The sequence below is a fragment of the Microcaecilia unicolor genome, chromosome 1 (assembly GCF_901765095.1).
Source record: "Microcaecilia unicolor chromosome 1, aMicUni1.1, whole genome shotgun sequence".
Lineage (NCBI taxonomy): Eukaryota > Metazoa > Chordata > Amphibia > Gymnophiona > Siphonopidae > Microcaecilia > Microcaecilia unicolor.
In genome coordinates this window covers 387805334-387831828 of record NC_044031.1, presented here as the reverse complement: position 1 = coordinate 387831828, position 26495 = coordinate 387805334, and the positions used below count along the sequence as shown (strand labels likewise).

General features: G+C 50.9%; 1 protein-coding gene across 1 annotated transcript in view; it reads left to right on the top strand.

Annotated features, from left to right (window-relative positions):
• The window catches only part of DMC1 (DNA meiotic recombinase 1), a 506546-nt gene that overhangs the window by 115898 nt on the left and 364153 nt on the right, over positions 1-26495 (top strand). Inside the window, exon 4 of the mRNA XM_030210749.1 lies at positions 2637-2783. Within this exon, the coding sequence (XP_030066609.1) occupies positions 2637-2783 (147 nt within the window). The remainder of the gene's footprint in view (positions 1-2636; positions 2784-26495) is intronic.

Below are 26495 nucleotides of genomic sequence, written 5' to 3'. Positions count from 1 at the left end.
GGATTCAAGGACCGTTTCTGTTCCATAACTGGGTCTGAATCCAGAGTGACATGATCTAGCCAGTTTCTCTGTTCTAGCCAATCATTAAGTTGAACACAGACTGTTTGTTATATAAGTTTCCCTATAAATGGGATGTTGGATACTGGCTGGTAACTTTCAAGTTTGTCCTGATCAAGGTTGTTTTTCTTTAGCAAAGGGTGAACCACTGCCCTTTTTAATGCTGTGGATAGTTGCCCATTATAAAGAGAAGCGTTCACAATTTTTGTGGCACCTTCTATGAGGCCCATATTTGCCTACTGCACTATCTTTGATGGGTAGGGGGTCGAGGGAGCAGGTAATTGTTCAAAGGTCTCTTAGGATTTTGTCAAGGCTGTCATTGGGTTAAAAGTGCCCCATCTATCTCTGTCAGGCGGGGGCGAGTTTGTGCACTCCTGATTAACTGATTGGAGACTGGGTGGGATTGCCTGTAAATCCTGGTGGAGACTTTTAATTTTTTTGGAAAAAGTATGCAGCAAAATTGTTGCAGTTCAGTTTAGACTGGGTAGGCTGGTTTGTTGTGGGGGGTTGCAGTAGGCTGTTTACTATACTGAAACAAATGCTTGGTTGAAGTGGCAGCCTGTGCAATGCATTGAGAGAAATATTGTTTTTTGGTTGCTGTTAAGGCTTGGCAGTACTTTGTCGTGTGCTTCCTACAGTTTAGCCTGTCTTCATCCAGGCAAGATTTATGCCATCTCCTTTCCTGTTTCCATCCTTCGCGTTTAAGGATCCGAAGTTTTGGGGAAAACCAAGGTGAGCGTTTGTGAGTGGGGCATAAGACCTTTTTTAGTGATGCTGTTTTCTCTAAGGTCTTGGCTAAGTGTCAACCTATTCTGACACTGTAGTTGTCTTTTCATCCACATGTGGATAGTCCAAGACCTCTAGGAAATTCTCAACGGTCAGCTTTTTTTTTTCTCTAATCTCCTTCCAAACTCTGGGAGGTACGATTTGTTTCATGTGGTCACTTAGGGAGAAATTAATTAGAAAATGGTCTGACCATGATAGGAGTGTTATTTCAATAGTTATCCCAGAATTCTGGGATATCCATCCCTTTGTAAAATATCAGGTCTAGTATGTGACCCTTTTCGTGGGTTGGAGAATTGATCACCTGTGTAAATCCTAGTGCTCTCATCATGTCCAACAAGGCAGCTGTGGTGGTGTCTGGGGTTTCGATGTGTAGATTGAAATCTCCCATGATCACCAGCCTAGGGTAATTCAGGGTCACTTGAGTAATCAGGTCTAGGAGTTCTTTCACAGATAATATGTTGTTACGAGGTGCTTAGTATACCTTGAGCAGCCAGATTGGTTTCTCTTCTTCCAGTTGGATTTAAAAAAGGTTCTGATTCATGTAGCTGGGGGATGGATATTCTGTGCAGTTTGATTGTATCCTGAACCAAGGCAGAAAGGGAGAGAAGGTTGTTTGTTTGTTTTTGTCTTTTGGGGGGTCTGGGTTAGAAGACAGAGAAGTACACCACAATACAGATTCACAGGACAAATTAATTAAACAATAAAGTCCAGAGAATAGATACATCACATAGCTGAACCTATAGCCAGAAAGTTGAGGAATTGAGAATAAAAAATATCAGAACACTTAGTATTATGGTTCAGGTCCAGCACAGTGAATGCTTCGAAGTAGCTCACATTGAACCTGAGTTTTCTTGGGATAATGTGGGATATAAATGACATAAATAAAGATCAGCGCTGAAATTTGTGTGCAGATCTGATGTCTGTATGCAACTTAATTGCTTAATTGGGCAATCATTGATGAATTGGTGCAACTGTTAGTGTAAACAAGCACTTAATTGACACTAATTGGCGGTTAGATCCATGCGATTCTCCACCAACTGCGCCTAACTGGTCTCACGTGGATTTCTAAAGGGGGCGTGGTTGTGGGCGGGTCATGAGGTCAGGAGTTTCCTGAAAAGGTGCATGCAATGTTGTGGAATTCTGGGGATGCGTGCTCAACTTACGCGCCAGGATTTACACCAGGTTTCAGCTGGCGTAAGTCCTTTCGTGCCCAGTCATGCCCAAAGTTGAGCATGGGAATCAGCACTCAATGTTATTCTATAAAGAGCGCTCCAACTGGAGCACCCTTTATAGAATATCGCTGGGCACCGATTTTTCCCGGCATCTAATTGTCAGCACCGTTTACTGAATCTGGCCCTCATTGCTTCTCTATATCTTCTTTTAGCTTTGATTCATTCCTCTGTGTATTCTGTCTGCTATGCTCTGCATTTAAATATGGCCCAGCCAGTTGTATTTATGACCCTACTGTACTTGTTTACCTTTTACAGATATGTATGCCGTATTGAGCACTCCCAATCATTTTGAAAAGTTGGCTCCTATGCGTGTAGGTGTGTTTGCTGGGAGGGGGGAGGTAGCAGGTGTAAATGTATACAGCTGCATTTTAGACAGCGTTTATGAAACTATTTTATAAAGACATTTATGGATCTGTAAGACACCAAAGTGTGTGGAGTCTGTTTCATCTGATCAAAACCAGATCTTGTAGGGTGCACAAAGTATCTTGTAGGGTGCACAAAGTGTGCTAGTTTGTTTCATGTTAGTCCCATTTGGACATTTCTTTTTCTTGTCTTTGCCAGAACATGGTGGACATCAAAAAACTGAAATCAGTAGGAATCTGCACTGTAAAAGGAATCCAGATGACCACCAAGAGAACTCTTTGCAATATCAAGGGCTTGTCAGAAGCCAAGGTGGATAAAATTAAAGAAGCTGCCAGTAAACTCATTGTAAGCATTATAGTACACAGTTATAGCTTTCATTTGACTTCTAAATGCTGGGAGGGTTACAATTAGGATAGTGGGATGATCAGACAAAGATTATCAGAGAAATCTGGCCTGTTTTTTGCTGATGGGAGTAATTATGTTTTAACTTGTTCTCTGGTTCTGATGCCCCTATACAGCTCTTCTTTTCTTTTGGGGTGAATAACTAGTGTTGTCAGTCAGTGTGTTTCTTTAAATGCCAGCTACATCATTTAAATATGTATATGCAGCACTCCAATCATATAATCAGTAACACTAACTATAATGTAAGTATTTGCCAATGACTGCCACTGTCACTATATGTTTAGTTTAGTCCTGCCTTTTTCTGGCCTGAACTTAAGTATATAAGCTACTCATTAAGTGGCTGAATATCACTATTAAACGGCCATCTCAGAGGCTGTCAGAGGGTCGGGGCTCAGGCCAGGATAGAGTGAGAGAAGCCCCAAGTACAGAGGTCCTGAGGGCAAGGATCCTCACAAGGTATGCTGGCTTAGGCAATATAGTACCTGGCAGAATTCCAGGAAAGGAGGGTGGCCCTAGCTCAGACCTTGTATGCTGAAAGAGAAAAGCCTGAAGCTTATGCTTGAAGGAATTCCAGGGTTGAGTGCTTGTAAGAGCGAAGACTACCAAGGTAGGCTCAGAATACCTTGGTTACTGAACTATGGTTGTGAGTAATAAAGACATTGTCTGTGGAAGAGAGTAGCCATGCCAGAGGCAGACTATTGAAAGTGAGATTATGTTTGAAAGACTTCCTTGAAGAATATTGAACTTGTGAGGAAACAGGCTTGTTTATTTTCCCTGTATATATTAATAAAGTTTTCCTGTTTGACCTTACACTGTTCTGTGGTGTGTGTTCTTTTTTTTCTCATTTTAAATATTTATTCTCCGAGGACAAGCAGGCTGCTTGTTCTCACTGATGGGTGACGTCCACGGCAGCCCCTCCAATCAGAATCTTCACTAGCAAAAGCCTTTGCTAGCCCTCGCGCGCCGATGCGCACCGCGCATACGCGGCCGTCTTCCCGCCCGAAACCGGCTTGTGCCGGCCAGTCTTCTTTTGTCCGCGCTCGGTACGGTCGTGTTTCGCCGTTCGTGCCCCGGAAAGTTGACCTCGCACGTCATTTTCGACTCGTTTCTTCAGAGAAAGTTTGAGAAAGTGTTTCGGGAAGACCCTTTTTGGTTTTTCTCTTCCCGTATTTCGAGTTTTTGGCCCGGTAAGTTTTCTTTCGTCGTCGGGGTAGGCCTTAGTTAGGCCTCGGTCGAAATTTTCTTCTCCCTATTTTTGTGGTGCCAATTTTCGCCATTTCGAGTTTTGATCTCGCCGGCGTGATTTTTCCGCCCATGACATCGAAGCCTTCCAGCGGCTTCAAGAAGTGCACCCAGTACGCCCGGGTAATCTCGCTCACTGACAGGCATGCGTCGTGTCTTCAGTGTCTGGGGGCTGGGCACCGCCCTCAGGCCTGTAGTCTGTGTTCCCTTTTACAAAAGCGGACTCAGGTAGCGAGGTTAGCCCAGTGGAACATTTTGTTCTCGGGCTCTTCGTCGGCATCGGCACCGGGGGTATCGAGTGCATCGACGTCTTCAGCGTCCAGACCTTCATCCTCGGCCGTCAGTGCATCGAGTGTATCGAGGCATCGACCCTCTGCATCGGCGCTGAGACATCGGACGACTGTATCGACGTCGGTGGTACCGGGACCTCGTCTGCTGATGTCGTCGGACGGTGGTGCTTCGTCTGGAGTACAGGTGAGGGCTGTCCATTCCCCTGCTGGTGGCGGTGAGCCTTCGGGTGGGTCTCCCCCTACCCTGAGGGCTCCTGCGGTACAACCCCCCCGAGACCGACCCTCTTCGGTCTCGGCCCCGAGGAAGAGACGGTTGGATTCTACGTCCTCCTCGTCGGTGCCGGGAAGCGCCGGTGACGTGCTTCGCTCCAAAAAATTGAAGAAGCATCGACACCGGTCCCCTTCCCGTGTCGGCACCGAGAGCTCTGGGTCGCCGAGGGAGTCGGCACCCAGCAGGCATCGGCACCGAGAGGACCGCTCACCCTCTGTCCAAGAGGTGTCGATGCGCTCCACTCTGGACAGCCTGGAACAGCCTCCACGCCCGGAACAGACTCTGACATCGACGCCTGCATCGACCTCCATGCCTTTTTCTGCAGCCGCTCTGAACGAGAGCCTCCGGGCCGTTCTCCTAGAGATCCTGGGAGAGCTGTTGCGCCCTACCCCTCCGGTACCGGGGGTGCTTGCGCCACCGGTACCGTCGAGCGTGGCGCCGGCTGGTCCATCGCCCGGGGTGAGGTCTCCGGCGTCGGTGCCGCGTGTGTTACCGACTGCGGTCGCCTCCCAGGAAGGCTCCCCGACTACGTCGGCTGAGGGAGCTTCGCCGGTGCGGGCGAGGGAGTCTTCCTCTCGACGCTCCCACCGTGGCCGTGGTTCCATGGAGTCAAGCCGGGCACGGTTGCAGACACAGGTTCGTGAACTTGTGTCTGACACCGAGGGTGAGGCCTCGTGGGAAGAAGAGGGAGACATCAGATATTTCTCTGACGAGGAGTCTGAGGGTCTTCCTTCTGATCCCACTCCCTCTCCTGAAAGACAGCTTTCTCCTCCCGAGAGTCTGTCTTTTGCTTCCTTTGTCCGGGAGATGTCTACGGCCATCCCCTTCCCGGTGGTTGTGGAGGACGAGCCCAGGGCTGAAATGTTTGAGCTCCTGGACTATCCTTCTCCACCTAAGGAAGCGTCCACAGTACCCATGCATCATGTCCTAAAAAAGACATTGCTGGCGAACTGGACCAAGCCATTAACTAACCCCCACATTCCCAAGAAGATCGAGTCCCAGTACCGGATCCATGGGGACCCAGAGCTGATGCGCACTCAGTTGCCTCACGACTCTGGAGTTGTGGATTTGGCCCTAAAGAACGCCAAGAGTTCTAGGGAGCATGCTTCGGCGCCCCCGGGCAAGGACTCTAGAACCTTGGACTCCTTTGGGAGGAAGGCCTACCATTCTTCTATGCTCGTGGCCAAAATTCAGTCCTACCAGCTCTACACGAGCATACACATGCGGAACAATGTGCGGCATTTGGCGGGCTTGGTGGATGCGCTCCCCCCTGAGCAAGCCAAGCCTTTTCAGGAGGTGGTCAGGCAGCTGAAGGCGTGCAGAAAATTCCTGGCCAGAGGGGTGTATGACACCTTTGATGTTGCGTCCAGGGCCGCTGCTCAAGGTGTGGTGATGCGCAGACTCTCATGGCTGCGTGCCTTCAGACCTGGAGAATAGAATCCAGCAGCGGATTGCGGACTCGCCTTGCCGTGCGGATAATATTTTTGGAGAGAAAGTCGAACAGATGGTAGAGCAGCTCCACCAGCGGGACACCGCATTCGACAAGTTCTCCCGCCGGCAGCCTTCAGCCTCTACCTCTACGGGTAGAAGATTTTTTGGGGGAAGGAAGACTGTTCCCTACTCTTCTGGTAAGCGTAGGTACAATCCTCCTTCTCGACAGCCTGCGGCCCGGGCTAAGCCCCAGCGCGCTTCCTCTCGTCAGCAGCGTGCGACTCAGCAAGGCCCCTCGGCTCCCCAGCAAAAGCAAGGGACGAGCTTTTGACTGGCTCCAGCAGAGCATAGCCGACATCCAAGTGTCAGTGCCGGGCGACCTGCCAGTCGGAGGGAGGTTGAAAGCTTTTCACCAAAGGTGGCCTCTCATAACCTCCGATCAGTGGGTTCTTCAAATAGTCTGGCAAGGATACACCCTCAATTTGGCTTCCAAACCTCCAAATTGTCCACCAGGAGCTCAGTCTTACAGCTTCCAACACAAGCAGGTACTTGCAGAGGAACTCTCCGCCCTTCTCAGCGCCAATGCGGTCGAGCCCGTGCCATCCGGGCAGGAAGGGCTGGGATTCTATTCCAGGTACTTCCTTGTGGAAAAGAAAACAGGGGGGATGCGTCCCATCCTAGACCTAAGGGCCCTGAACAAATATCTGGTCAAAGAAAAGTTCAGGATGCTTTCCCTGGGCATCCTTCTTCCCATGATTCAGGAAAACGATTGGCTATGCTCTCTGGACTTGAAGGATGCCTACACACACATCCCGATACTGTCAGCTCACAGGCAGTATCTGCGATTTCAGCTGGGCACACGTCACTTCCAGTACTGTGTGCTACCCTTTGGGCTCGCCTCTGCGCTCAGGCTGTTCACAAAGTGCTTGGCTGTAGTAGCAGCGGCACTTCGCAGGCTGGGGGTGCACGTGTTCCCATATCTTGACGATTGGCTGGTGAAGAACACATCCGAGGCAGGAGCCCTGCAGTCCATGCAGATGACTATTCGCCTCCTGGAGCTACTGGGGTTTGTGATAAATTATCCAAAGTCCCATCTTCTCCCAGTGCAGAAACTCGAATTTATAGGAGCTCTGCTGGATTCTCGGACGGCTCGCGCCTATCTCCCAGAGGCGAGAGCCAACAACTTGTTGTTCCTCGTCTCGCGGGTGTGAGCGTCACAGCAGATCACAGCTCGGCAGATGTTGAGATTGCTGGGCCACATGGCCTCCACAGTTCATGTGACTCCCATGGCCCGCCTTCACATGAGATCTGCCCAATGGACCCTAGCTTCCCAGTGGTTTCAGGCTGCTGGGGATCTAGAAGACGTGATCCACCTGTCCACGAGTTTTCTCGAATCCCTGTATTGGTGGACGATTTGGTCCAATTTGACTCTGGGACGTCCTTTCCAAATTCCTCAGCCACAAAAAGTGCTGACCACGGATGAGTCTCTCCTGGGATGGGGAGCTCATGTCGATGGGCTTCACACCCAAGGAAGCTGGTCCCTCCAGGAACGCGATCTGCAGATCAATCTTCTGGAGTTGCGAGCGATCTGGAACGCTCTGAAGGCTTTCAGAGATCGGCTGTCCCACCAAATTATCCAAATTCAGACAGACAACCAGGTTGCCATGTACTACGTCAACAAGCAGGGGGGCACTGGATCTCGCCCCCTGTGTCAGGAAGCCGTCAGCATGTGGCTCTGGGCTCGCCGTCACGGCATGGTGCTCCAAGCCACATATCTGGCAGGCGTAAACAACAGTCTGGCTGACAGGTTGAGCAGAATTATGCAACCTCACGAGTGGTCGCTCAATTCCCGTGTAGTGCGACAGATCTTCCAGTTGTGGGGCACCCCCTTGGTAGACCTCTTCGCATCTCGAGCCAACCACAAAGTCCCTCAGTTCTGTTCCAGGCTTCAGGCCCACGGCAGACTGGCATCGGATGCCTTCCTCCTGGATTGGGGGGAGGGTCTGCTGTACGCTTATCCTCCCATACCTCTGGTGGGGAAGACTTTGTTGAAACTCAGGCAAGACCGAGGCACCATGATTCTGATTGCTCCTTTTTGGCCACGTCAGATCTGGTTCCCTCTTCTTCTGGAGTTGTCCTCCGAAGAACCGTGGAGATTGGAGTGTTTTCCGACCCTCATCACGCAGGACGAAGGGGCGCTTCTGCATCCCAGCCTCCGGTCCCTGGCTCTCACGGCCTGGATGTTGAGAGCGTAGACTTTGCCTCTTTGGGTCTGTCAGAGGGTGTCTCCCGCATCTTGCTTGCTTCCAGGAAAGATTCCACTAAGAGGAGTTACTTCTTTCTGTGGAGGAGGTTTGCCGTCTGGTGTGACAGCAAGGCCCTAGATCCTCGCTCTTGTCCTACACAGACCCTGCTTGAATACCTTCTGCACTTGTCTGAGTCTGGTCTCAAGACCAACTCTGTAAGGGTTCACCTTAGGGCAATCAGTGCATACCATTACCATGTGGAAGGTAAGCCGATCTCAGGACAGCCTTTAGTTGTTCGCTTCATGAGAGGTTTGCTTTTGTCAAAGCCCCCTGTCAAGCCTCCTACAGTGTCATGGGATCTCAATGTCGTTCTCACCCAGCTGATGAAACCTCCTTTTGAGCCACTGAATTCCTGCCATCTGAAGTACTTGACCTGGAAGGTCATTTTCTTGGTGGCAGTTACTTCAGCTCGTAGAGTCAGTGAGCTTCAGGCCCTGGTAGCCCAGGCCTCTTACACTAAATTTCATCACAACAGAGTAGTCCTCCGCACTCACCCTAAGTTCTTGCCAAAGGTTGTGTCGGAGTTCCATCTGAACCAGTCAATTGTCTTGCCAACATTCTTTCCCCGTCCTCATTCCTGCCCTGCTGAACGTCAGCTGCACACATTGGACTGCAAGAGAGCATTGGCCTTCTATCTGGAGCGGACACAGCCCAACAGACAGTCCGTCCAATTGTTTGTTTCTTTTGATCCCAACAGGAGGGGAGTGGCTGTAGGAAAACGCACCATATCCAATTGGCTAGCAGATTGCATTTCCTTCACTTACGCCCAGGCTGGGCTGGCTCTTGAGGGTCATGTCACGGCTCATAATGTTAGAGCCATGGCAGCGTCGGTAGCCCACTTGAAGTCAGCCACTATTGAAGAGATTTGCAAAGCTGCGACGTGGTCATCTGTCCACACATTCACATCTCATTACTGCCTGCAGCAGGATACCCGACGCGACAGTCGGTTCGGGCAGTCAGTGCTTCAGAATCTGTTCGGGGTTTAGAATCCAACTCCACCCCCCTAGGCCCATGTTTGTTCTGTTCCATGCTGCACTCTCAGTTAGTTGGTAAATTTTTTAGGTCAATCTCAGTTATGTCCTCGCCGTTGCGAGGCCCAATTGACCATGGTTGTTGTTTTGAGTGAGCCTGGGGGCTAGGGATACCCCATCAGTGAGAACAAGCAGCCTGCTTGTCCTCGGAGAAAGCGAATGCTACATACCTGTAGAAGGTATTCTCCGAGGACAGCAGGCTGATTGTTCTCACAAACCCGCCCGCCTCCCCTTTGGAGTTGTGTCTTCCCTAGTCTTTGTCTTGCTACATATGAGACTGGCCGGCACGAGGCGGTTTCGGGCGGGAAGACGGCCGCGCATGCGCGGTGCGCATCGGCGCGCGAGGGCTAGCAAAGGCTTTTGCTAGTGAAGATTCCGATTGGAGGGGCTGCCGTGGACGTCACCCATCAGTGAGAACAATCAGCCTGCTGTCCTCGGAGAATACCTTCTACAGGTATGTAGCATTCGCTTTAAGTATATAATATACATCAAGACATTTTCCAATACAAGAAAAAATTAAATAGAAGTAAAAATATAACTACCAATTGGTACATTAGTCAAAAGGGAATTGCAGCCCAAAATAGGGAGCGTTCCAAGAATAGAAAAATAATAGAGAATATTTTATAGAAAAAATAAGCAAATCAATACAATACAGCTGAAAAAGAAATTAACTTCTCCATTACTCACACCTTCATGGTGATTGCCCCATACCAGATCTCTTACTCTGAATGAAGGTTTGCAGTTGAGATGATTCATAGAAGCAAAAGAACACTTACTTCACCTCACAGGATGGACAAAACTACAAGCTTGGCAACTAAATAGAAAGCTTCAGACACAGGGTAAAATCACAACTTTCCAGCAAACAAAAGAAAATTCTGTACAATCTTACTCCACCAGAAAGAGCAGCCATAAGAACTCTACGAACTAACGAACACATTATCAATCAAACCCGCATACAAAGGAGACGCAGTGGTAATTCTCCGAGGACAAGCAGGCTGCTTGTTCTCACATGTGGGTTGGCGTCCACGGCGGCCCAGGAACGGAGATTTTTCCAGTAAAAATCCACAAAGCTTTGCAACAGCTTCCGGAGCGCGGGACAAACGCACTGCACATGTGCGGCCATAGTCCCGCCTCAGTTTTTCTTTTTCCGCGGTGGAGAGTGGCTGCGTGTCGGTCTCCCTTAGGTCTAGAGAAAGACTTAGGCGTCCTTAGCGTTGTTACTTTGCGCTTTCTTTTTCTTTTTCGTTGCCTTTTTTTGTCTTTTTCTTTTTTCCAGTTTAAAAAAAAAAAAAAAAAAATCCCACTTATATCTTAGTTTTTTTCCCCTTTTAATTTTCCTTTTGCTCCGTCGCGGCCTTCTTGAGCCGCACGTACGCGGTTCTCCTTTTTGTGCCCTTGGTCGGCACAATCGAGACTTTTGATTTCGCCGCCGCAATTTTTCCGCTGATCTCATTGAAGCCTTCCAGCGGCTTCAAGAAGTGTGCTCGGTGCCAGCAGTCGATCTCGGGCACTGACCCGCACTCCGGGTGCATCCAGTGCCTTGAGCCCGACCATCGCCAAGATGCTTCCAAGTTGTGTCTGAGTTTAAAAAAATAGACTCAGGCGTCGAGATGAGCTCTTCGGGACCGTCTTTTCGGAGCTCCGACTGATTCCTCGGCCCCGACATCGGAACCAAGGTCAGCGGCTTCGATGTCGGCACCGGGAATGGCATCAACGTCGGGAGCGCAAGTAATGGCTGTCCGGACATCACCACTAGGTGGAAGTAGTGAGCCGTCAAGTGGGTCTCCACCTGTCTTAAGGGCTCCTGCTGTGCAGGTCCATCGGGACTGCCCGTTGTCGGACCTGACCCCGAGGAGGTGTGTGGATTCCACGTCTTCTTCGTCGGTACCGAGGAGTACCAGTAACGTGCTTCGAGCGAAAGAGAAGAAACATTGGCACCGGTGTCCTTCGAGACACGATACCGAGAGCTCTGGGGTGTCGAAGGATTCGGCACCCGGAAAGCGTCGATGCCGGGAGGAGCGCTCATCCTCCATACAAGAGGTGTCGATGCGTCGATCTTCGGACAGCCCAGTACCGCCTCCCAGGCCTCCACAGATTCTGACATCGACTTCTGTACCGGCCCCACAGCCTTCCTCGACAGCGACTCTGGAGGAGAGCATCCAAGCCATTCTTCCAGGCCTTCTGGAAGGGCTGCTGCATCAGCCTGCCTCGGTACCGGGGGTGCTTGCGCCCTCGATACCATCGATGGAAGCAGCAGCTTACTCCATGCCTGTGGTGAGGTCCCCAACGCCGGTACCACTTGTGGCATCGGCCTCGGCTGCCACCCAGGTCGACTCCCCATCGACATCGTCGGAGGGAGCTTCATCGCTGCCAGCATGGGAGTCGACTTCTCAGCATCACCATCGGGAACATGGTTCCTCGGCATCGAGACGGGCCCGGTTTCGGACTGCAGTTCGAGAACTCTTGTCCGATACTGAGGAGGATGCCTCCTGGGATGAAGGGGAAGATCCCAGATATTTCTCTTCCGAGGAGTCTTGTGGTCTTCCTTCTGATCCCACTCCTTCACCTGAGAGGAATCTTTCTCCGCCGGAGAGTCTCTCCTTCTCGTCATTTTTCCGGTAAATGTCTGTGGGCATTCCCTTCCCTGTGGTAACTGAGTATGAGCCCAGGACTGAGATGCTCGAGGTCCTTGACTATCCTTCACCACCTAAGGAGTCATCCACTGTCCCTCTGCATAATGTCCTTAAGGAGACATTGCTGAGGATCTGGATGAAATCGTTAACTAATCCTATCATTCCCAAGAAAGCAGAGTCCCAGTATCGAATCCACAGAGAACCTGAGTTGATGAAGTCGCAGTTACCTCACGACTCTATGGTTGTGGATTCCGCTCTCAAGAGAGCCAGTACTAGAGATTTTGCATCGGCGCCCCCAGGGCGAGAGGCTAGGACTCTGAACTCTTTTGGGAGGAAGGCCTATCTGTCCTCTATGCTCATGTCCAAAATTCAGTCTTACCAGCTCTACACGAGCATCCACATGCGGAACAATGTGAAGCAACTGGCGGACATGGTGGACAAGCTCCCTCCAGAGCACGCCAGGCCTTTTCAGGAGGTAGTCAGGCAGCTGAAGGCGTGTCGTAAACTCCTCTCCAGGGGTGCTTATGATACTTTTGATGTTGCATCCAGATCCGCTACTCAAGGTATAGTGATGCGCAGACTCTCATGGCTGCGCGCCTCTGACCTGGGCAATCGGACCCAGCAGCGGCTTGCAGATGTCCCTTGCCGGGGGGGGATAATATTTTTGGCGTGAAGGTAGAGCAGGTGGTAGAGCAGCTCCACCAGCGGGAAACCGCCCTTGACAAGCTCTCCCACCGGGCGCCTTTAGCATCTACCTCAACAGGTAGACATTTTTTCAGGGGAATGAGGAATGCTCTCTATGCTTACATCAAGCGTAGGTACAATCCACCTTCCCGACAGCCTTCCCAGGCTCAGCCCCAACACGTTCGTTTACGTCAACAGCATGCGCCCAGACAGGCCCCTGCAGCTCCCCAGCAAAAGCAAGGGATGGGCTTTTGACTGGCTCCAGCTGAGCATAGCCACTATAAAAGTATCTGTACCGGACGATCTACCGTTCGGGGGGAGGTTAACATTTTTTCTCCGAGGACAAGCAGGCTGCTTGTTCTCACTGATGGGTGACATCCACGGCAGCCCCTCCAATCGGAATCTTCACTAGCAAAGTCCTTTGCTAGCCCTCGCGCACCGATGCGCACCGCGCATGCGCGGCCGTCTTCCCGCCCGAAACCGGCTTGAGCCAGCCAGTCTTCTTTTCTCCGCGCTCGGGACGGTTGTGTTTCCGTTTCGTGCCCCGAAAAAGTCGACCTCGCGCGTCGTTTTCGACTCGTTTTTGCTTCAAAAGTGTTGGAAAAAACCTCTTTTGGCTTTTTCCCTTCCTCTAGTTCGAGTTTTTCACCCCGGTAAGTTTTCTTTCGTCGTCGGGGTAGGCCTTACTTAGGCCCCGGTCGAAATTTCCTTCCCGCTTTTTTCTGCTGGTGCCAAATTTCGCCATTTCGTCTTTCGATTTCGCCGGCGTGATTTTTCCGCCCATGACATCGAAGCCTTCCAGCGGCTTCAAGAAGTGCACCCAGTGCGCCCGGGTAATCTCGCTCACTGACAGGCACGCTTCGTGTCTTCGGTGTCTGGGGGCCGAGCACCGCCCTCAGGCCTGTAGTCTGTGTTCCCTTTTACAGAAGCGGACTCAGGTAGCGAGGTTGGCCCAGTGGAACTTTTTGTTCTCGGGCTCTTCGTCGGCATCGGCACCGGGGGTATCGAGTGCATCGACGTCTGCAGCGTCCAGACCTTCATCCTCGGCGGCCAGTGCATCGAGTGCATCGAGGCATCGACCCTCTGCATCGGCGCCGAGACATCGGGTGACTGCATCGACGTCGGTGGTACCGGGACCTCGTCTGCTGATGTCGTCGGACGGTGGTGCTTCGTCTGGAGTGCAGGTGAGGGCTGTCCACTCCCCTGCTGGTGGCGGTGAGCCTTCGGGTGGGTCTCCCCCTACCCTGAGGGCTCCTGCGGTACAGCCCCCCCGAGATCGACCCTCTTCGGTCTCGGCCCCGAGGAAGAGACGGCTGGAATCTACGTCCTCCTCGTCGGTGCCGGGAAGCGCCGGTGACGTGCTTCGCAAAAAATCTAAGAAGCATCGACACCGGTCCCCTTCCCGCGTATGCACCGAGAGCTCTGGGTCGCCGAGGGAGTCGGCACCCAGCAGGCATCGGCACCGAGAGGACCGCTCACCCTCTGTTCAAGAGGTGTCGATGCGCTCCACTCTGGACAGCCCGGAACAGCCTCCACGCCCGGAACAGGTTCTGACGTCGACGCCTGCATCGACTTCCATGCCTTTTTCTGCAGCCGCTCTGAACGAGAGCCTCCGGGCCGTTCTTCCAGAGATTCTGGGAGAGCTGTTGCGCCCTACCCCTCCGGTACCGGCGGTGCTTGCGCCTCCGGTACCGTCGAAAGTGGCGCCGGCTGGTCCATCGCCCGAGGTGAGGTCACCGGCGTCGGTGCCGCATGCGGTACCGACTGCCGTCGCCTCCCAGGAGGGCTCCCCGACTACGTCGGCGGAGGGAGCTTCGCCGATGCGGGCGAGGGAGTCTACCTCTCGACGCCCCCATCGTGGACGTGGCTCCACGGAGTCGAGTCGGGCGCGGTTGCAGACACAGGTTCGTGAACTTGTGTCTGACACCGAGGGTGAGGCCTCGTGGGAGGAAGAGGAAGACATCAGGTATTTCTCTGACGAGGAGTCTGAAGGTCTTCCCTCTGATCCCACTCCCTCTCCTGAAAGGCAGCTTTCTCCTCCTGAGAGTCTGTCTTTCGCTTCCTTTGTCCGGGAGATGTCTACGGCCATCCCCTTCCCGGTGGTTGTGGAGGACGAGCCCAGGGCTGAAATGTTTGAGCTCCTGGACTATCCTTCTCCACCTAAGGAAGCGTCCACAGTACCCATGCACCATGTCCTTAAGAAGACATTGCTGGCGAACTGGACAAAACCTCTAACTAATCCCCACATTCCCAAGAAGATCGAGTCCCAGTACCGGATCCATGGGGACCCAGAGCTGAAGCACAGCCAGTTGCCTCATGACTCTGGAGTTGTGGATTTGGCCCTAAAGAAGGCTAAGAGTTCTAGGGAGCATGCTTCGGCGCCCCCGGGTAAAGACTCTAGAACCTTAGACTCCTTTGGGAGGAAGGCCTACCATTCTTCTATGCTCGTGGCCAAGATTCAGTCCTACCAGCTCTACACGAGCATACATATGCGGAACAATGTGCGGCAGTTGGCGGGCTTGGTGGATGTGCTCCCCCCTGAGCAAGCCAAGCCTTTTCAGGAGGTGGTCAGGCAGCTGAAGGCGTGCAGAAAATTCCTGGCCAGAGGGGTGTATGACACCTTTGATGTTGCGTCCAGGGCCGCTGCTCAAGGTGTGGTGATGCGCAGGCTCTCATGGCTGCGTGCCTCCGACCTGGAGAACAGACTCCAGCAGCGGATTGCGGACTCGCCTTGCCGTGCGGACAATATTTTTGGAGAGAAGGTCGAACATGTGGTAGAGCATCTCCACCAGCGGGATACCGCATTCGACAAGTTCTCCCGCCGGCAGTCTTCAGCATCTACCTCTACAGGTAGAAGATTTTTCGGGGGAAGGAAGACTGGTCCCTACTCTTCTGGCAAGCGTAGGTACAATCCTCCTTCTCGACAGCCTGTGGCCCAGGCTAAGCCCCAGCGCGCTTCCTCTCGTCAGCAGCGTGCGACTCAGCAAGGCCCCTCGGCTCCCCAGCAAAAGCAAGGGACGGGCTTTTGACTGGCTCCAGCAGAGCATAGCCGACATCCAAGTGTCAGTGCCGGGCGACCTGCCAGTCGGGGGGAGGTTGAAAGCTTTTCACCAAAGGTGGCCTCTCATAACCTCCAATCAGTGGGTTCTGCAAATAGTCCGGCAAGGATACACCCTCAATTTGGCCTCCAAACCTCCAAATTGTCCACCGGGAGCTCAGTCTTACAGCTTCCAGCACAAGCAGGTACTTGCAGAGGAACTCTCCGCCCTTCTCAGCGCCAATGCGGTCGAGCTCGTGCCATCCGGGCAGGAAGGGCTGGGATTCTATTCCAGGTACTTCCTTGTGGAAAAGAAAACAGGGGGGATGCGTCCCATCCTAGACCTAAGGGCCCTGAACAAATATCTCGTAAAAGAAAAGTTCAGGATGCTTTCCCTGGGCACCCTTCTTCCCATGATTCAGGAAAACGATTGGCTATGCTCTCTGGACTTGAAGGACGCCTATACGCACATCCCGATACTGCCAGCTCACAGACAGTATCTGCGATTTCAGCTGGGCACACGTCACTTCCAGTACTGTGTGCTACCCTTTGGGCTCGCCTCTGCGCCCAGGGTGTTCACAAAGTGCCTGGCTGTGGTAGCAGCGGCACTTCGCAGACTGGGGGTACACGTGTTCCCATATCTCGACGATTGGCTGGTGAAGAACACATCCGAGGCAGGAGCCCTGCAGTCCATGCAGATGACTATTCACCTATGTTTGTGCAGCGTTGCGTATGCCTTGTAGCGCTATAGAAATGCTAAATAGTAGTAGTAGTAGTAGTAGTACTGGAGCTACTGGGGTTTGTGATAAATTATCCAAAGTCCCATCTTCTCCCAGTGCAGAGACTCGAATTCATAGGAGCTCTGCTGGATTCTCGGATGGCTCGCGCCTATCTCCCAGAGGCGAGAGCCAACAACTTGTTGTCCCTCGTCTCGCAGGTGCGAGCGTCCCAGCAGATCACAGCTCGGCAGATGTTGAGATTGCTAGGCCACATGGCCTCCACAGTCCATGTGACTCCCATGGCCCGCCTTCACATGAGATCTGCTCAATGGACCCTAGCTTCCCAGTGGTTCCAGGCTGCTGGGGATCTAGAAGACGTAATCCACCTGTCCACGAGTTTTCTCGAATCCCTGTATTGGTGGACGATTTGGTCCAATTTGACTCTGGGACGTCCTTTCCAAATTCCTCAGCCACAAAAAGTGCTGACCACGGATGCGTCTCTCCTGGGGTGAGGAGCTCATGTCGATGGGCTTCACACCCAAGGAAGCTGGTCCCTCCAGGAACGCGATCTGCAGATCAATCTTCTGGAGTTGCGAGCGATCTGGAACGCTCTGAAGGCTTTCAGAGATCGGCTGTCCCACCAAATTATCCAAATTCAGACAGACAACCAGGTTGCCATGTACTACGTCAACAAGCAGGGGGGCACTGGATCTCACCCCCTGTGTCAGGAAGCCGTCAGCATGTGGCTCTGGGCTCGACGTCACGGCATGGTGCTCCAAGCCACATATCTGGCAGGCGTAAACAACAGTCTGGCCGACAGGTTGAGCAGGATTATGCAACCTCACGAGTGGTCGCTCAATTCCCGTGTAGTGCGACAGATCTTCCAGGCGTGGGGCACCCCCTTGGTAGACCTCTTCGCATCTCGAGCCAACCACAAAGTCCCTCAGTTCTGTTCCAGGCTTCAGGCCCACGGCAGACTGGCATCGGATGCCTTCCTCCTGGATTGGGGGGAGGGTCTGCTGTTTGCTTATCCTCCCATACCTCTGGTGGGGAAGACTTTGTTGAAACTCAAGCAAGACCGAGGCACCATGATTCTGATTGCTCCTTTTTGGCCGCGTCAGATCTGGTTCCCTCTTCTTCTGGAGTTGTCCTCCGAAGAACCGTGGAGATTGGAGTGTTTTCCGACCCTCATCACACAGGACGAAGGGGCGCTTCTGCATCCCAGCCTCCGGTCCCTGGCTCTCACGGCCTGGATGTTGAGAGCGTAGATTTTGCCTCTTTGGGTCTGTCAGAGGGTGTCTCCCGTATCTTGCTTGCTTCCAGGAAAGATTCCACTAAGAGGAGTTATTTCTTTCTGTGGAGGATGTTTGCCGTCTGGTGTGACAGCAAGGCCCTAGATCCTCGCTCTTGTCCTACACAGACCCTGCTTGAATATCTTCTGCACTTGTCTGAGTCGGGTCTTAAGACCAACTCTGTAAGGGTTCACCTTAGTGCAATCAGTGCATACCATTACCGTGTGGAAGGTAAGCCGATCTCAGGACAGCCTTTAGTTGTTCGCTTCATGAGAGGTTTGCTTTTGTCAAAGCCCCCTGTCAAGCCTCCTACAGTGTCATGGGATCTCAATGTCGTTCTCACCCAGCTGATGAAACCTCCTTTTGAGCCACTGAACTCCTGCCATCTGAAGTACTTGACCTGGAAGGTCATTTTCTTGGTGGCAGTTACTTCAGCTCGTAGAGTCAGTGAGCTTCAGGCCCTGGTAGCCCAGGCCCCTTACACAAAATTTCATCATAACAGAGTAGTCCTCCGCACTCACCCTAAGTTCCTGCCAAAGGTTGTGTCGGAGTTCCATCTAAACCAGTCAATTGTCTTGCCAACATTCTTTCCCCGTCCTCATTCCTGCCCTGCTGAACGTCAGCTGCACACATTGGACTGCAAGAGAGCATTGGCCTTCTATTTGGCGCGGACACAGCCCAACAGACAGTCCGCCCAATTGTTTGTTTCTTTTGATCCCAATAGGAGGGGAGTGGCTGTAGGAAAACGCACCATATCCAATTGGCTAGCAGATTGCATTTCCTTCACTTACGCCCAGGCTGGGCTGGCTCTTGAGGATCATGTCACAGCTCATAATGTTAGAGCCATGGCAGCGTCGGTAGCCCACTTGAAGTCAGCCACTATTGAAGAGATTTGCAAAGCTGCGACGTGGTCTTCTGTCCACACATTCACATCCCATTACTGCCTGCAGCAGGATACCCGACGCGACAGTCGGTTCGGGCAGTCAGTTCTTCAGAACCTGTTTGGGCTTTAGGATCCAACTCCACCCATTGAGGGCCCTCTTTGTTCTGTTCCAGGCTGCACTCTCAGTTAGTTGGTAAATTTTTTAGGTCAATCTCAGTTATGTCCTCGCCGTTGCGAGGCCCAATTGACCATGGTTGTTGTTTTGAGTGAGCCTGGGGGCTAGGAATACCCCATCAGTGAGAACAAGCAGCCTGCTTGTCCTCGGAGAAAGCGAATGCTACATACCTGTAGAAGGTATTCTCCGAGGACAGCAGGCTGATTGTTCTCACAAAACCCGCCCGCCTCCCCTTTGGAGTTGTGTCTTCCCTGGTCTTTGTCTTGCTACATATGAGACTGGCCGGCTCAAGCCGGTTTCGGGCGGGAAGACGGCCGCGCATGCGCGGTGCGCATCGGCACGCGAGGGCTAGCAAAGGACTTTGCTAGTGAAGATTCCGATTGGAGGGGCTGCCGTGGACGTCACCCATCAGTGAGAACAATCAGCCTGCTGTCCTCGGAGAATACCTTCTACAGGTATGTAGCATTCGCTTTCACCAAAAGTGGCCTCTCATAACCTCCGATCGGTGGGTTCTTAAAATAGTCCAGTTAGGGTACTCCCTCAATTTGATCTGTAGACCTCCAAATTGCCCACCAGGAGCTCAGTCCTTCAGCTTCCAGCACAGGCAGGCACTTGCAGAGGAACTCTCCGCCCTTCTCAGCGCCAATGCGGTCGAGCCCGTTCCACCGGGGCAAGAAGGGCTGGGATTCTATTCCAGGTACTTCCTTGTGCAAAAGAAAACAGGGGTGATGCGTCCCATCCTGGACCTAAGGTCCCTGAACAAATATCTGGTCCGAGAAAAGTTCAGGATGGTTTCCCTGGGCACCCTTCTTCCCATGATTCAGAAAAATGATTGGCTGTGCTCTCTGGACTTAAAGGATGCTTATACTCACATCCCGATACTTCCAGCTCACAGGAAGCATCTTCGATTCTGTCTGGGAACACATAAGTACATAAGTACATAAGTAGTGCCATACTGGGAAAGACCAAAGGTCCATCTAGCCCAGCATCCTGTCACCGACAGTGGCCAATCCAGGTCAAGGGCACCTGGCACGCTCCCCAAACGTAAAAACATTCCAGACAAGTTATACCTAAAAATGCGGAATTTTTCCAAGTCCATTTAATAGCGGTCTATGGACTTGTCCTTTAGGAATCTATCTAACCCCTTTTTAAACTCCGTCAAGCTAACCGCCCGTACCACGTTCTCCGGCAACGAATTCCAGAGTCTAATTACACGTTGGGTGAAGAAAAATTTTCTCTGATTCGTTTTAAATTTACCACACTGTAGCTTCAACTCATGCCCTCTAGTCCTAGTATTTTTGGATAGCGTGAACAGTCGCTTCACATCCACCCGATCCATTCCACTCATTATTTTATACACTTCTATCATATCTCCCCTCAGCCGTCTCTTCTCCAAGCTGAAAAGCCCTAGCCTTCTCAGCCTCTCTTCATAGGAAAGTCGTCCCATCCCCACTATCATTTTCGTCGCCCTTCGCTGTACCTTTTCCAATTGTACTATATCTTTTTTGAGATACGGAGACCAGTACTGAACACAATACTCCAGGTGCGGTCGCACCATGGAGCGATACAACGGCATTATAACATCCGCACACCTGGACTCCATACCCTTCCTAATAACACCCAACATTCTATTCGCTTTCCTAGCCGCAGCAGCACACTGAGCAGAAGGTTTCAGCGTATCATCGACGACGACACCCAGATCCCTTTCTTGATCCGTAACTCCTAACGCGGAACCTTGCAAGACGTAGCTATAATTCGGGTTCCTCTTACCCACATGCATCACTTTGCACTTGTCAACATTGAACTTCATCTGCCACTTGCACGCCCATTCTCCCAGTCTCGCAAGGTCCTCCTGTAATCGTTCACATTCCTCCTGCGACTTGACGACCCTGAATAATTTTGTGTCATCGGCGAATTTAATTACCTCACTAGTTATTCCCATCTCTAGGTCATTTATAAATACATTAAAAAGCAACGGACCCAGCACAGACCCCTGCGGGACCCCACTAACTACCCTCCTCCACTGAGAATACTGGCCACGCAATCCTACTCTCTGCTTCCTATCTTTCAACCAGTTCTTAATCCATAATAATACCCTACCTCCGATTCCTTGACTCTGCAATTTCTTCAGGAGTCTTTCGTGCGGCACTTTGTCAAACGCCTTCTGAAAATCCAGATATACAATATCAACCGGCTCCCCATTGTCCACATGTTTGCTTACCCCCTCAAAAAAATGCATTAGATTGGTGAGGCAAGACTTCCCTTCACTAAATCCGTGCTGACTTTGTCTCATCAGTCCATGTTTTTGTATATGCTCTGCAATTTTATTCTTAATAATAGCCTCCACCATCTTGCCCGGCACCGACGTCAGACTCACCGGTCTATAATTTCCCGGATCTCCTCTGGAACCCTTCTTAAAAATCGGAGTAACATTGGCTACCCTCCAGTCTTCCGGTACTACACTCGATTTTAGGGACAGATTGCATATTTCTAACAGTAGCTCCGCAAGTTCATTTTTTAGTTCTATTAATACTCTGGGATGAATACCATCAGGTCCCAGTGATTTACTACTCTTCAGCTTGCTGAACTGACCCATTACATCCTCCAAGGTTACAGAGAATTCGTTTAGTTTCTCTGACTCCCCCACTTCAAATATTCTTTCCGGCACCGGTGTCCCCCCCAAATCCTCCTCGGTGAAGACCGAAGCAAAGAATTCATTTAATTTCTCCGCTACGGCTTTGTCCTCCTTGATCGCCCCTTTAACACCATTTTCGTCCAGCGGCCCAACCGACTCTTTGGCCGGTTTCCTGCTTTTAATGTATCTAAAAAAATTTTTACTATGTATTTTTGCTTCCAACGCTAATTTCTTCTCAAAGTCCTTTTTTGCCCTCCTTATCTCCGCTTTGCATTTGGCTTGGCATTCCTTATGATCTATCCTGTTACTTTCAGTTGGTTCTCTTCTCCACTTTCTGAAGGATTGTTTTTTGGCTCTAATGATTTCCTTTATCTTACTGTTTAGCCACGCCGGCTGACGTTTAGTCTTTTTTCCCTTTTTTCTAATACGTGGAATATATTTGTCCTGAACCTCCAGGATGGTGTTTTTAAACAGCATCCACGCCTGATGCAAGTTTTTTACTCTGCGAGCTGCTCCTTTCAGTCTTTTTTTCACCATTTTTCTCATTTTGTCGTAATCACCTTTTCTATAGTTAAACGCTAGCGTACTTGATTTCCTAGTTTCACTTCCTTCAATGCCAATATCAAAACCGATCATATTATGATCACTGTTATCAAGCGGCCCTCGTATCGTTACCCCCTGCACTAGATCATGAGCACCACTAAGGACTAAGTCTAGTATTTTTCCTTCTCTTGTCGGCTCCTGAACTAGCTGTTCCATGAAGCTGTCCTTGATTTCATCAAGAAATCTTATGTCCCTTGCGTGTACACAGCACTTCCAGTATTGTGTGCTGCCCTTTGGTCTCGTATCTGCGCCCAGGGTTTTTACAAAATGCCTGGCAGTAGTTGCAGCGTCACTACGCAGACTGGGAGTACATGTGTTCCCTTACCTTGACGATTGGCTGGTGAAGAACACCTCAGAGGCAGGAGCTCTACAGTCCATTCAGATGACTATTCGACTCTTGGAGCTATTAGGGTTTGTCATCAATTACCCAAAGTCCCACCTTTTTTCAGTTCAACAACTAGAATTCATAGGAGCTCTGCTGGACTCTCAGACAGCTCGGGCCTATCTTCTAGAGTCGAGGGCAGACAACCTTCTGTCTCTCGTTTCCATGGCCAGAACGTCTCAGCAGATCACAGCTCAGCAGATGTTGAGACTTCTAGGCCATATGGCTTCCACAGTTCATGTGACGCCCATGGCACGCCTTCACATGAGATCTGCTCAATGGACCCTAGCTTCCCAGTGATATCAAGCTGCGGGGAATCTAGAGGATGCGATCCAGCTGTCCACTGAATTCCACAATTCCCTAAAGTGGTGGACAGTTCGATCCAATTTGACCTTGGGACGTCCCTTCCAAATTCCTCAGCCTCTAAAAAGTGCTGACCATGGATGCATCTCTCCTGGGGTGGGGAGCGCATGTAGAGATAGGCTGTCCAATCAAATCATTGAAATTCAGACAGACAACGAGGTTGCCATGTACTACATCAGCAAGCCGGAGGGCACTGGATCTCGCCCTCTGTGTCGGGAAGCCGTCCAGATGTGGCTATGGGCTCGCCGTCACGGCATGTTTCTCCAAGCCACATATCTGGCAGGCGTAAACAACAGTCTGGCCGACAGGTTGAGCAAGATTATGCAACCTCATGAGTGGTCGCTGAACTCGGGCGTGGTATGCAAGATCTTCCGAGAGTGGGGCACCCCCTCGGTGGATCTTTTTGCCACTCAGATCAATCACACGTTCCCTCAGTTCTTTTCCAGACTTCAGGCCCACGACAAACTAGCGCCAGATGCCTTTCTCCTTCATTGGGGGAAGGACCGTCTATATGCATATCCTCCCATACCTCTGGTGGGGAAGACTGTGCTGAAACTCCAGCAAGGCCGCGGAACCATGATTCTGATTGCGCCCTTTTGGCTGCGTCAGATTTGGTTCCGAAGAACCGTGGAGATTGGAGTGTTTTCCAACACTCAGAACGAAGGTGTGCTTCTGTATCCCAACCTCCAGTCTCTGGCTTTCACGGCCTGGATGTTGAGAGCGTAGACTTCGCCTTCTTAGGTCTTTCTGAGGGTGTCTCCCGAGTCTTGCTTGCTTCTAGGAAAGATTCCACAAAGAGGTGTTACTCTTTTAAATGGAGGAGGTTTCCTGTCTGGTGTGACAGCAGGGCCCTAGATCCTCGCTCTTGTCCTACACAGACCCTGCTTGAATATCTTCTACACTTGTCAGACTCTGGTCTCAATACTAACTCCGTAAGAGTTCATCTTAGTGCAATTAGTGCTTTTCATCATCGTGTAGAGGGTATGCCTATCTCTGGACAGCCTTTAGTTGTTCACTTCATGAGAGGTTTACTTTTGTCAAAGCCCCCTGTCAAACCTCCACCAGTGTCATGGGATCTCAACGTCGTCCTCACCCAGCTGATGATGCCTCCTTTTGAGCCACTGGATTCCTGCCATCTGAAGTATTTGACCTGGAAGGTTATTTTCTTGGTGGCTGTTACTTCAGCTCGTAGAGTCAGTGAGCTTCAAGCCTTGGTAGCCCATGCTCCCTATACTAAATTTCATCATAACAGAGTAGTCCTCCGTATGCACCCTAAGTTCCTGCCGAAGGTGGTGTCAGAGTTCCATCTGAACCAGTCAATTGTCTTGCCAACATTCTTTCCCCATCCTCATACCCACCCTGCTGAACGTCAGTTGCATACAATGGACTGCAAGAGAGCATTGGCCTTCTATGTGGAGCGGACAAGCCCCTTCAGACAGTCTGCCCAAATGTTTGTTTCTTTTGATCCCAACAGGAGGGGACTTGCTGTCAGGAAACGCACCATTTCCAATTGGATAGCAGATTGCATTTCCTTCACTTATGCCCAAGCTGGGCTGACTCTGGAGGGTCATGTCACGGCTCATAGTGTTAGAGCCATGGCAGCGTCAGTGGCCCGCTTGAAGTCAACCACTATAGAAGAGATTTGCAAGGCTACGACGTGATCTTCAATCCACACATTCACATCTCATTACTGCCTTCAGTAGGATACCCGACGCAACAGTCGGTTTGGGCAGTCGGTGCTGCAGAATCTGTTTGGGGTTTAGAATCCAACTCCGAGGCTTACAGAGTGGGAATGGGAGACTGCCTATCTGAATACCTTTCACCTTTATGTGTCTGTTGATTTATTGGAGAATGGGGTAAAATCCCTATATATATACATTTATTTATTATAAAACCTATATTCCACTTAATCCACAGTTCTTAGCGGATTACAACAAAAACATTCATAATTTAAAGCAAGACATATATCACAAAACATAATAACAAAGTACATAACCAAATATTTACTGAATTGAGACCAGATTTTTACATACTTCCCCAACTGTAAGCATGAAACCAGATTTTTTAATACTTCCCCAGCTGTAAGCCTGCATAAACAGCAAAGTTTTAAGTTTCCTTTTAAATTCTTTGAAATCTGTGATGGTCCTAACTCTTAAAGGTAACTTATTCAATAAACTAGGTCAGCGTTTCCCAAACTGTGCACTGTGGTACCCCAGTGCGCCACGGCAAACTTACAGGGGTGCCGCCGGGCAGATGGGAGTTAACAGGCCGAGTGCCGGAACAATTGGTGAGGTATCCATTCATCTTCCTCCCTCCCTCCCGTTCGCTCACAGCATGCTGCCGACAGCAATGTAAGCATTTCCTTTGTCCTGCCCCCGAAGCCTGCTTTGTACAGTATCCTGCCTACGTAGGAAGAGGAAGTGGCTGTACAAAGAAGTCTTCTGGGGCAGGCTGAAGGCAGTGTTTACACAATGCTGCTGATGCTGGCGGTATGAAACTTGGAGGCCTGTTGGCTGCTCACTACTCAGCTGTCAGGAAGTGAGGCTGGGGCTGCAGGACATTATGTTCCTCCCTCCTGGGAGCTCAACTCCGGGCTCTTCTTCATCTTCCTCTCCCCAGGAACAAGGTAAAAAATGGATTACAAGGGGGCAAGGGTTGAAGGGGGGAAGGAGATGGTGCATAGGGGAGAGAGAGAAATATTGGTCATGTGGGGTAGGGGGTGCTGCGAAAAATTGCTCAGACACTAAGGGTGCCATGAACCAAAACAGTTTGGGAACCACTGACCTGCGTCCAGCAATACAAAAAAAAAATCCTGTGTTTGAATTCATCTAATCAAATGATCCAATACATTTTTAGTTCCTGATCTTAATGATCGATTTGGCTGATAAATATGTAATCTAGCTATAATATTTCCGATACTTGTTTTAAGATTTTAAATACTAGACAAAGAATTTTAAACTTTATCCTTTGTTCTATAAGTAACCAATGTAAGCTCTTTAGAACAGGAGTAATATGTTCTGAACGGCTGGTCTCTGTCAGTGCCCTAACTGCCGAGTTCTGTGCAGTTTGTAATGCTTTTATCTGAGTTTTCTGAAGTCCTAGCAACAATGCATTAGCATAATCAAAACATGGCATAATTAAGCTCTATTCAACAGTCCTGAAATTATTTGGTTCTGAACTCCCATTCAGATTGCATGTTTTGACTCCACAAAAAAGCATATGCTGGATAGGTGTCGCGTCCCGCGTCCCTACCTGCTCTCCCGCCGCGGGGAGGCGGGAGCCAGCGTCCTCCGCGGCGCAGGGTAGCGGCCCGTAGGCCCCGGTGTGGGGGCAGGCTCTGCCGTGGTGATGGCGGGTCTGGCCGAGTCCGGCGGCCGGCGAATGCGGCCACCAGTCTCTCTGTCGCCGGGTGTGGAGGCGAAGTTCGCGCCGCCCAAGATGGCGACGCTAGTGCGCGTGGGTCGGCGTCTTTCTCCTTCCCGAGCCGGGGACCCTGGAGCTCCGCCTACAAAGCGCCAGATTGGAAGGCCAAGCTGGTGGTTCCGCCTGGGAGATCGGGCAGAGCCAATCCGAGGGGCTCTGGTGATACCCAGGGCCGGATTGGTGGGCTACTCCTACGAGGGCAGGGCGGGTAATATGGCACGATATTTAAAGATGGAAACTGAGCTGACACATTGC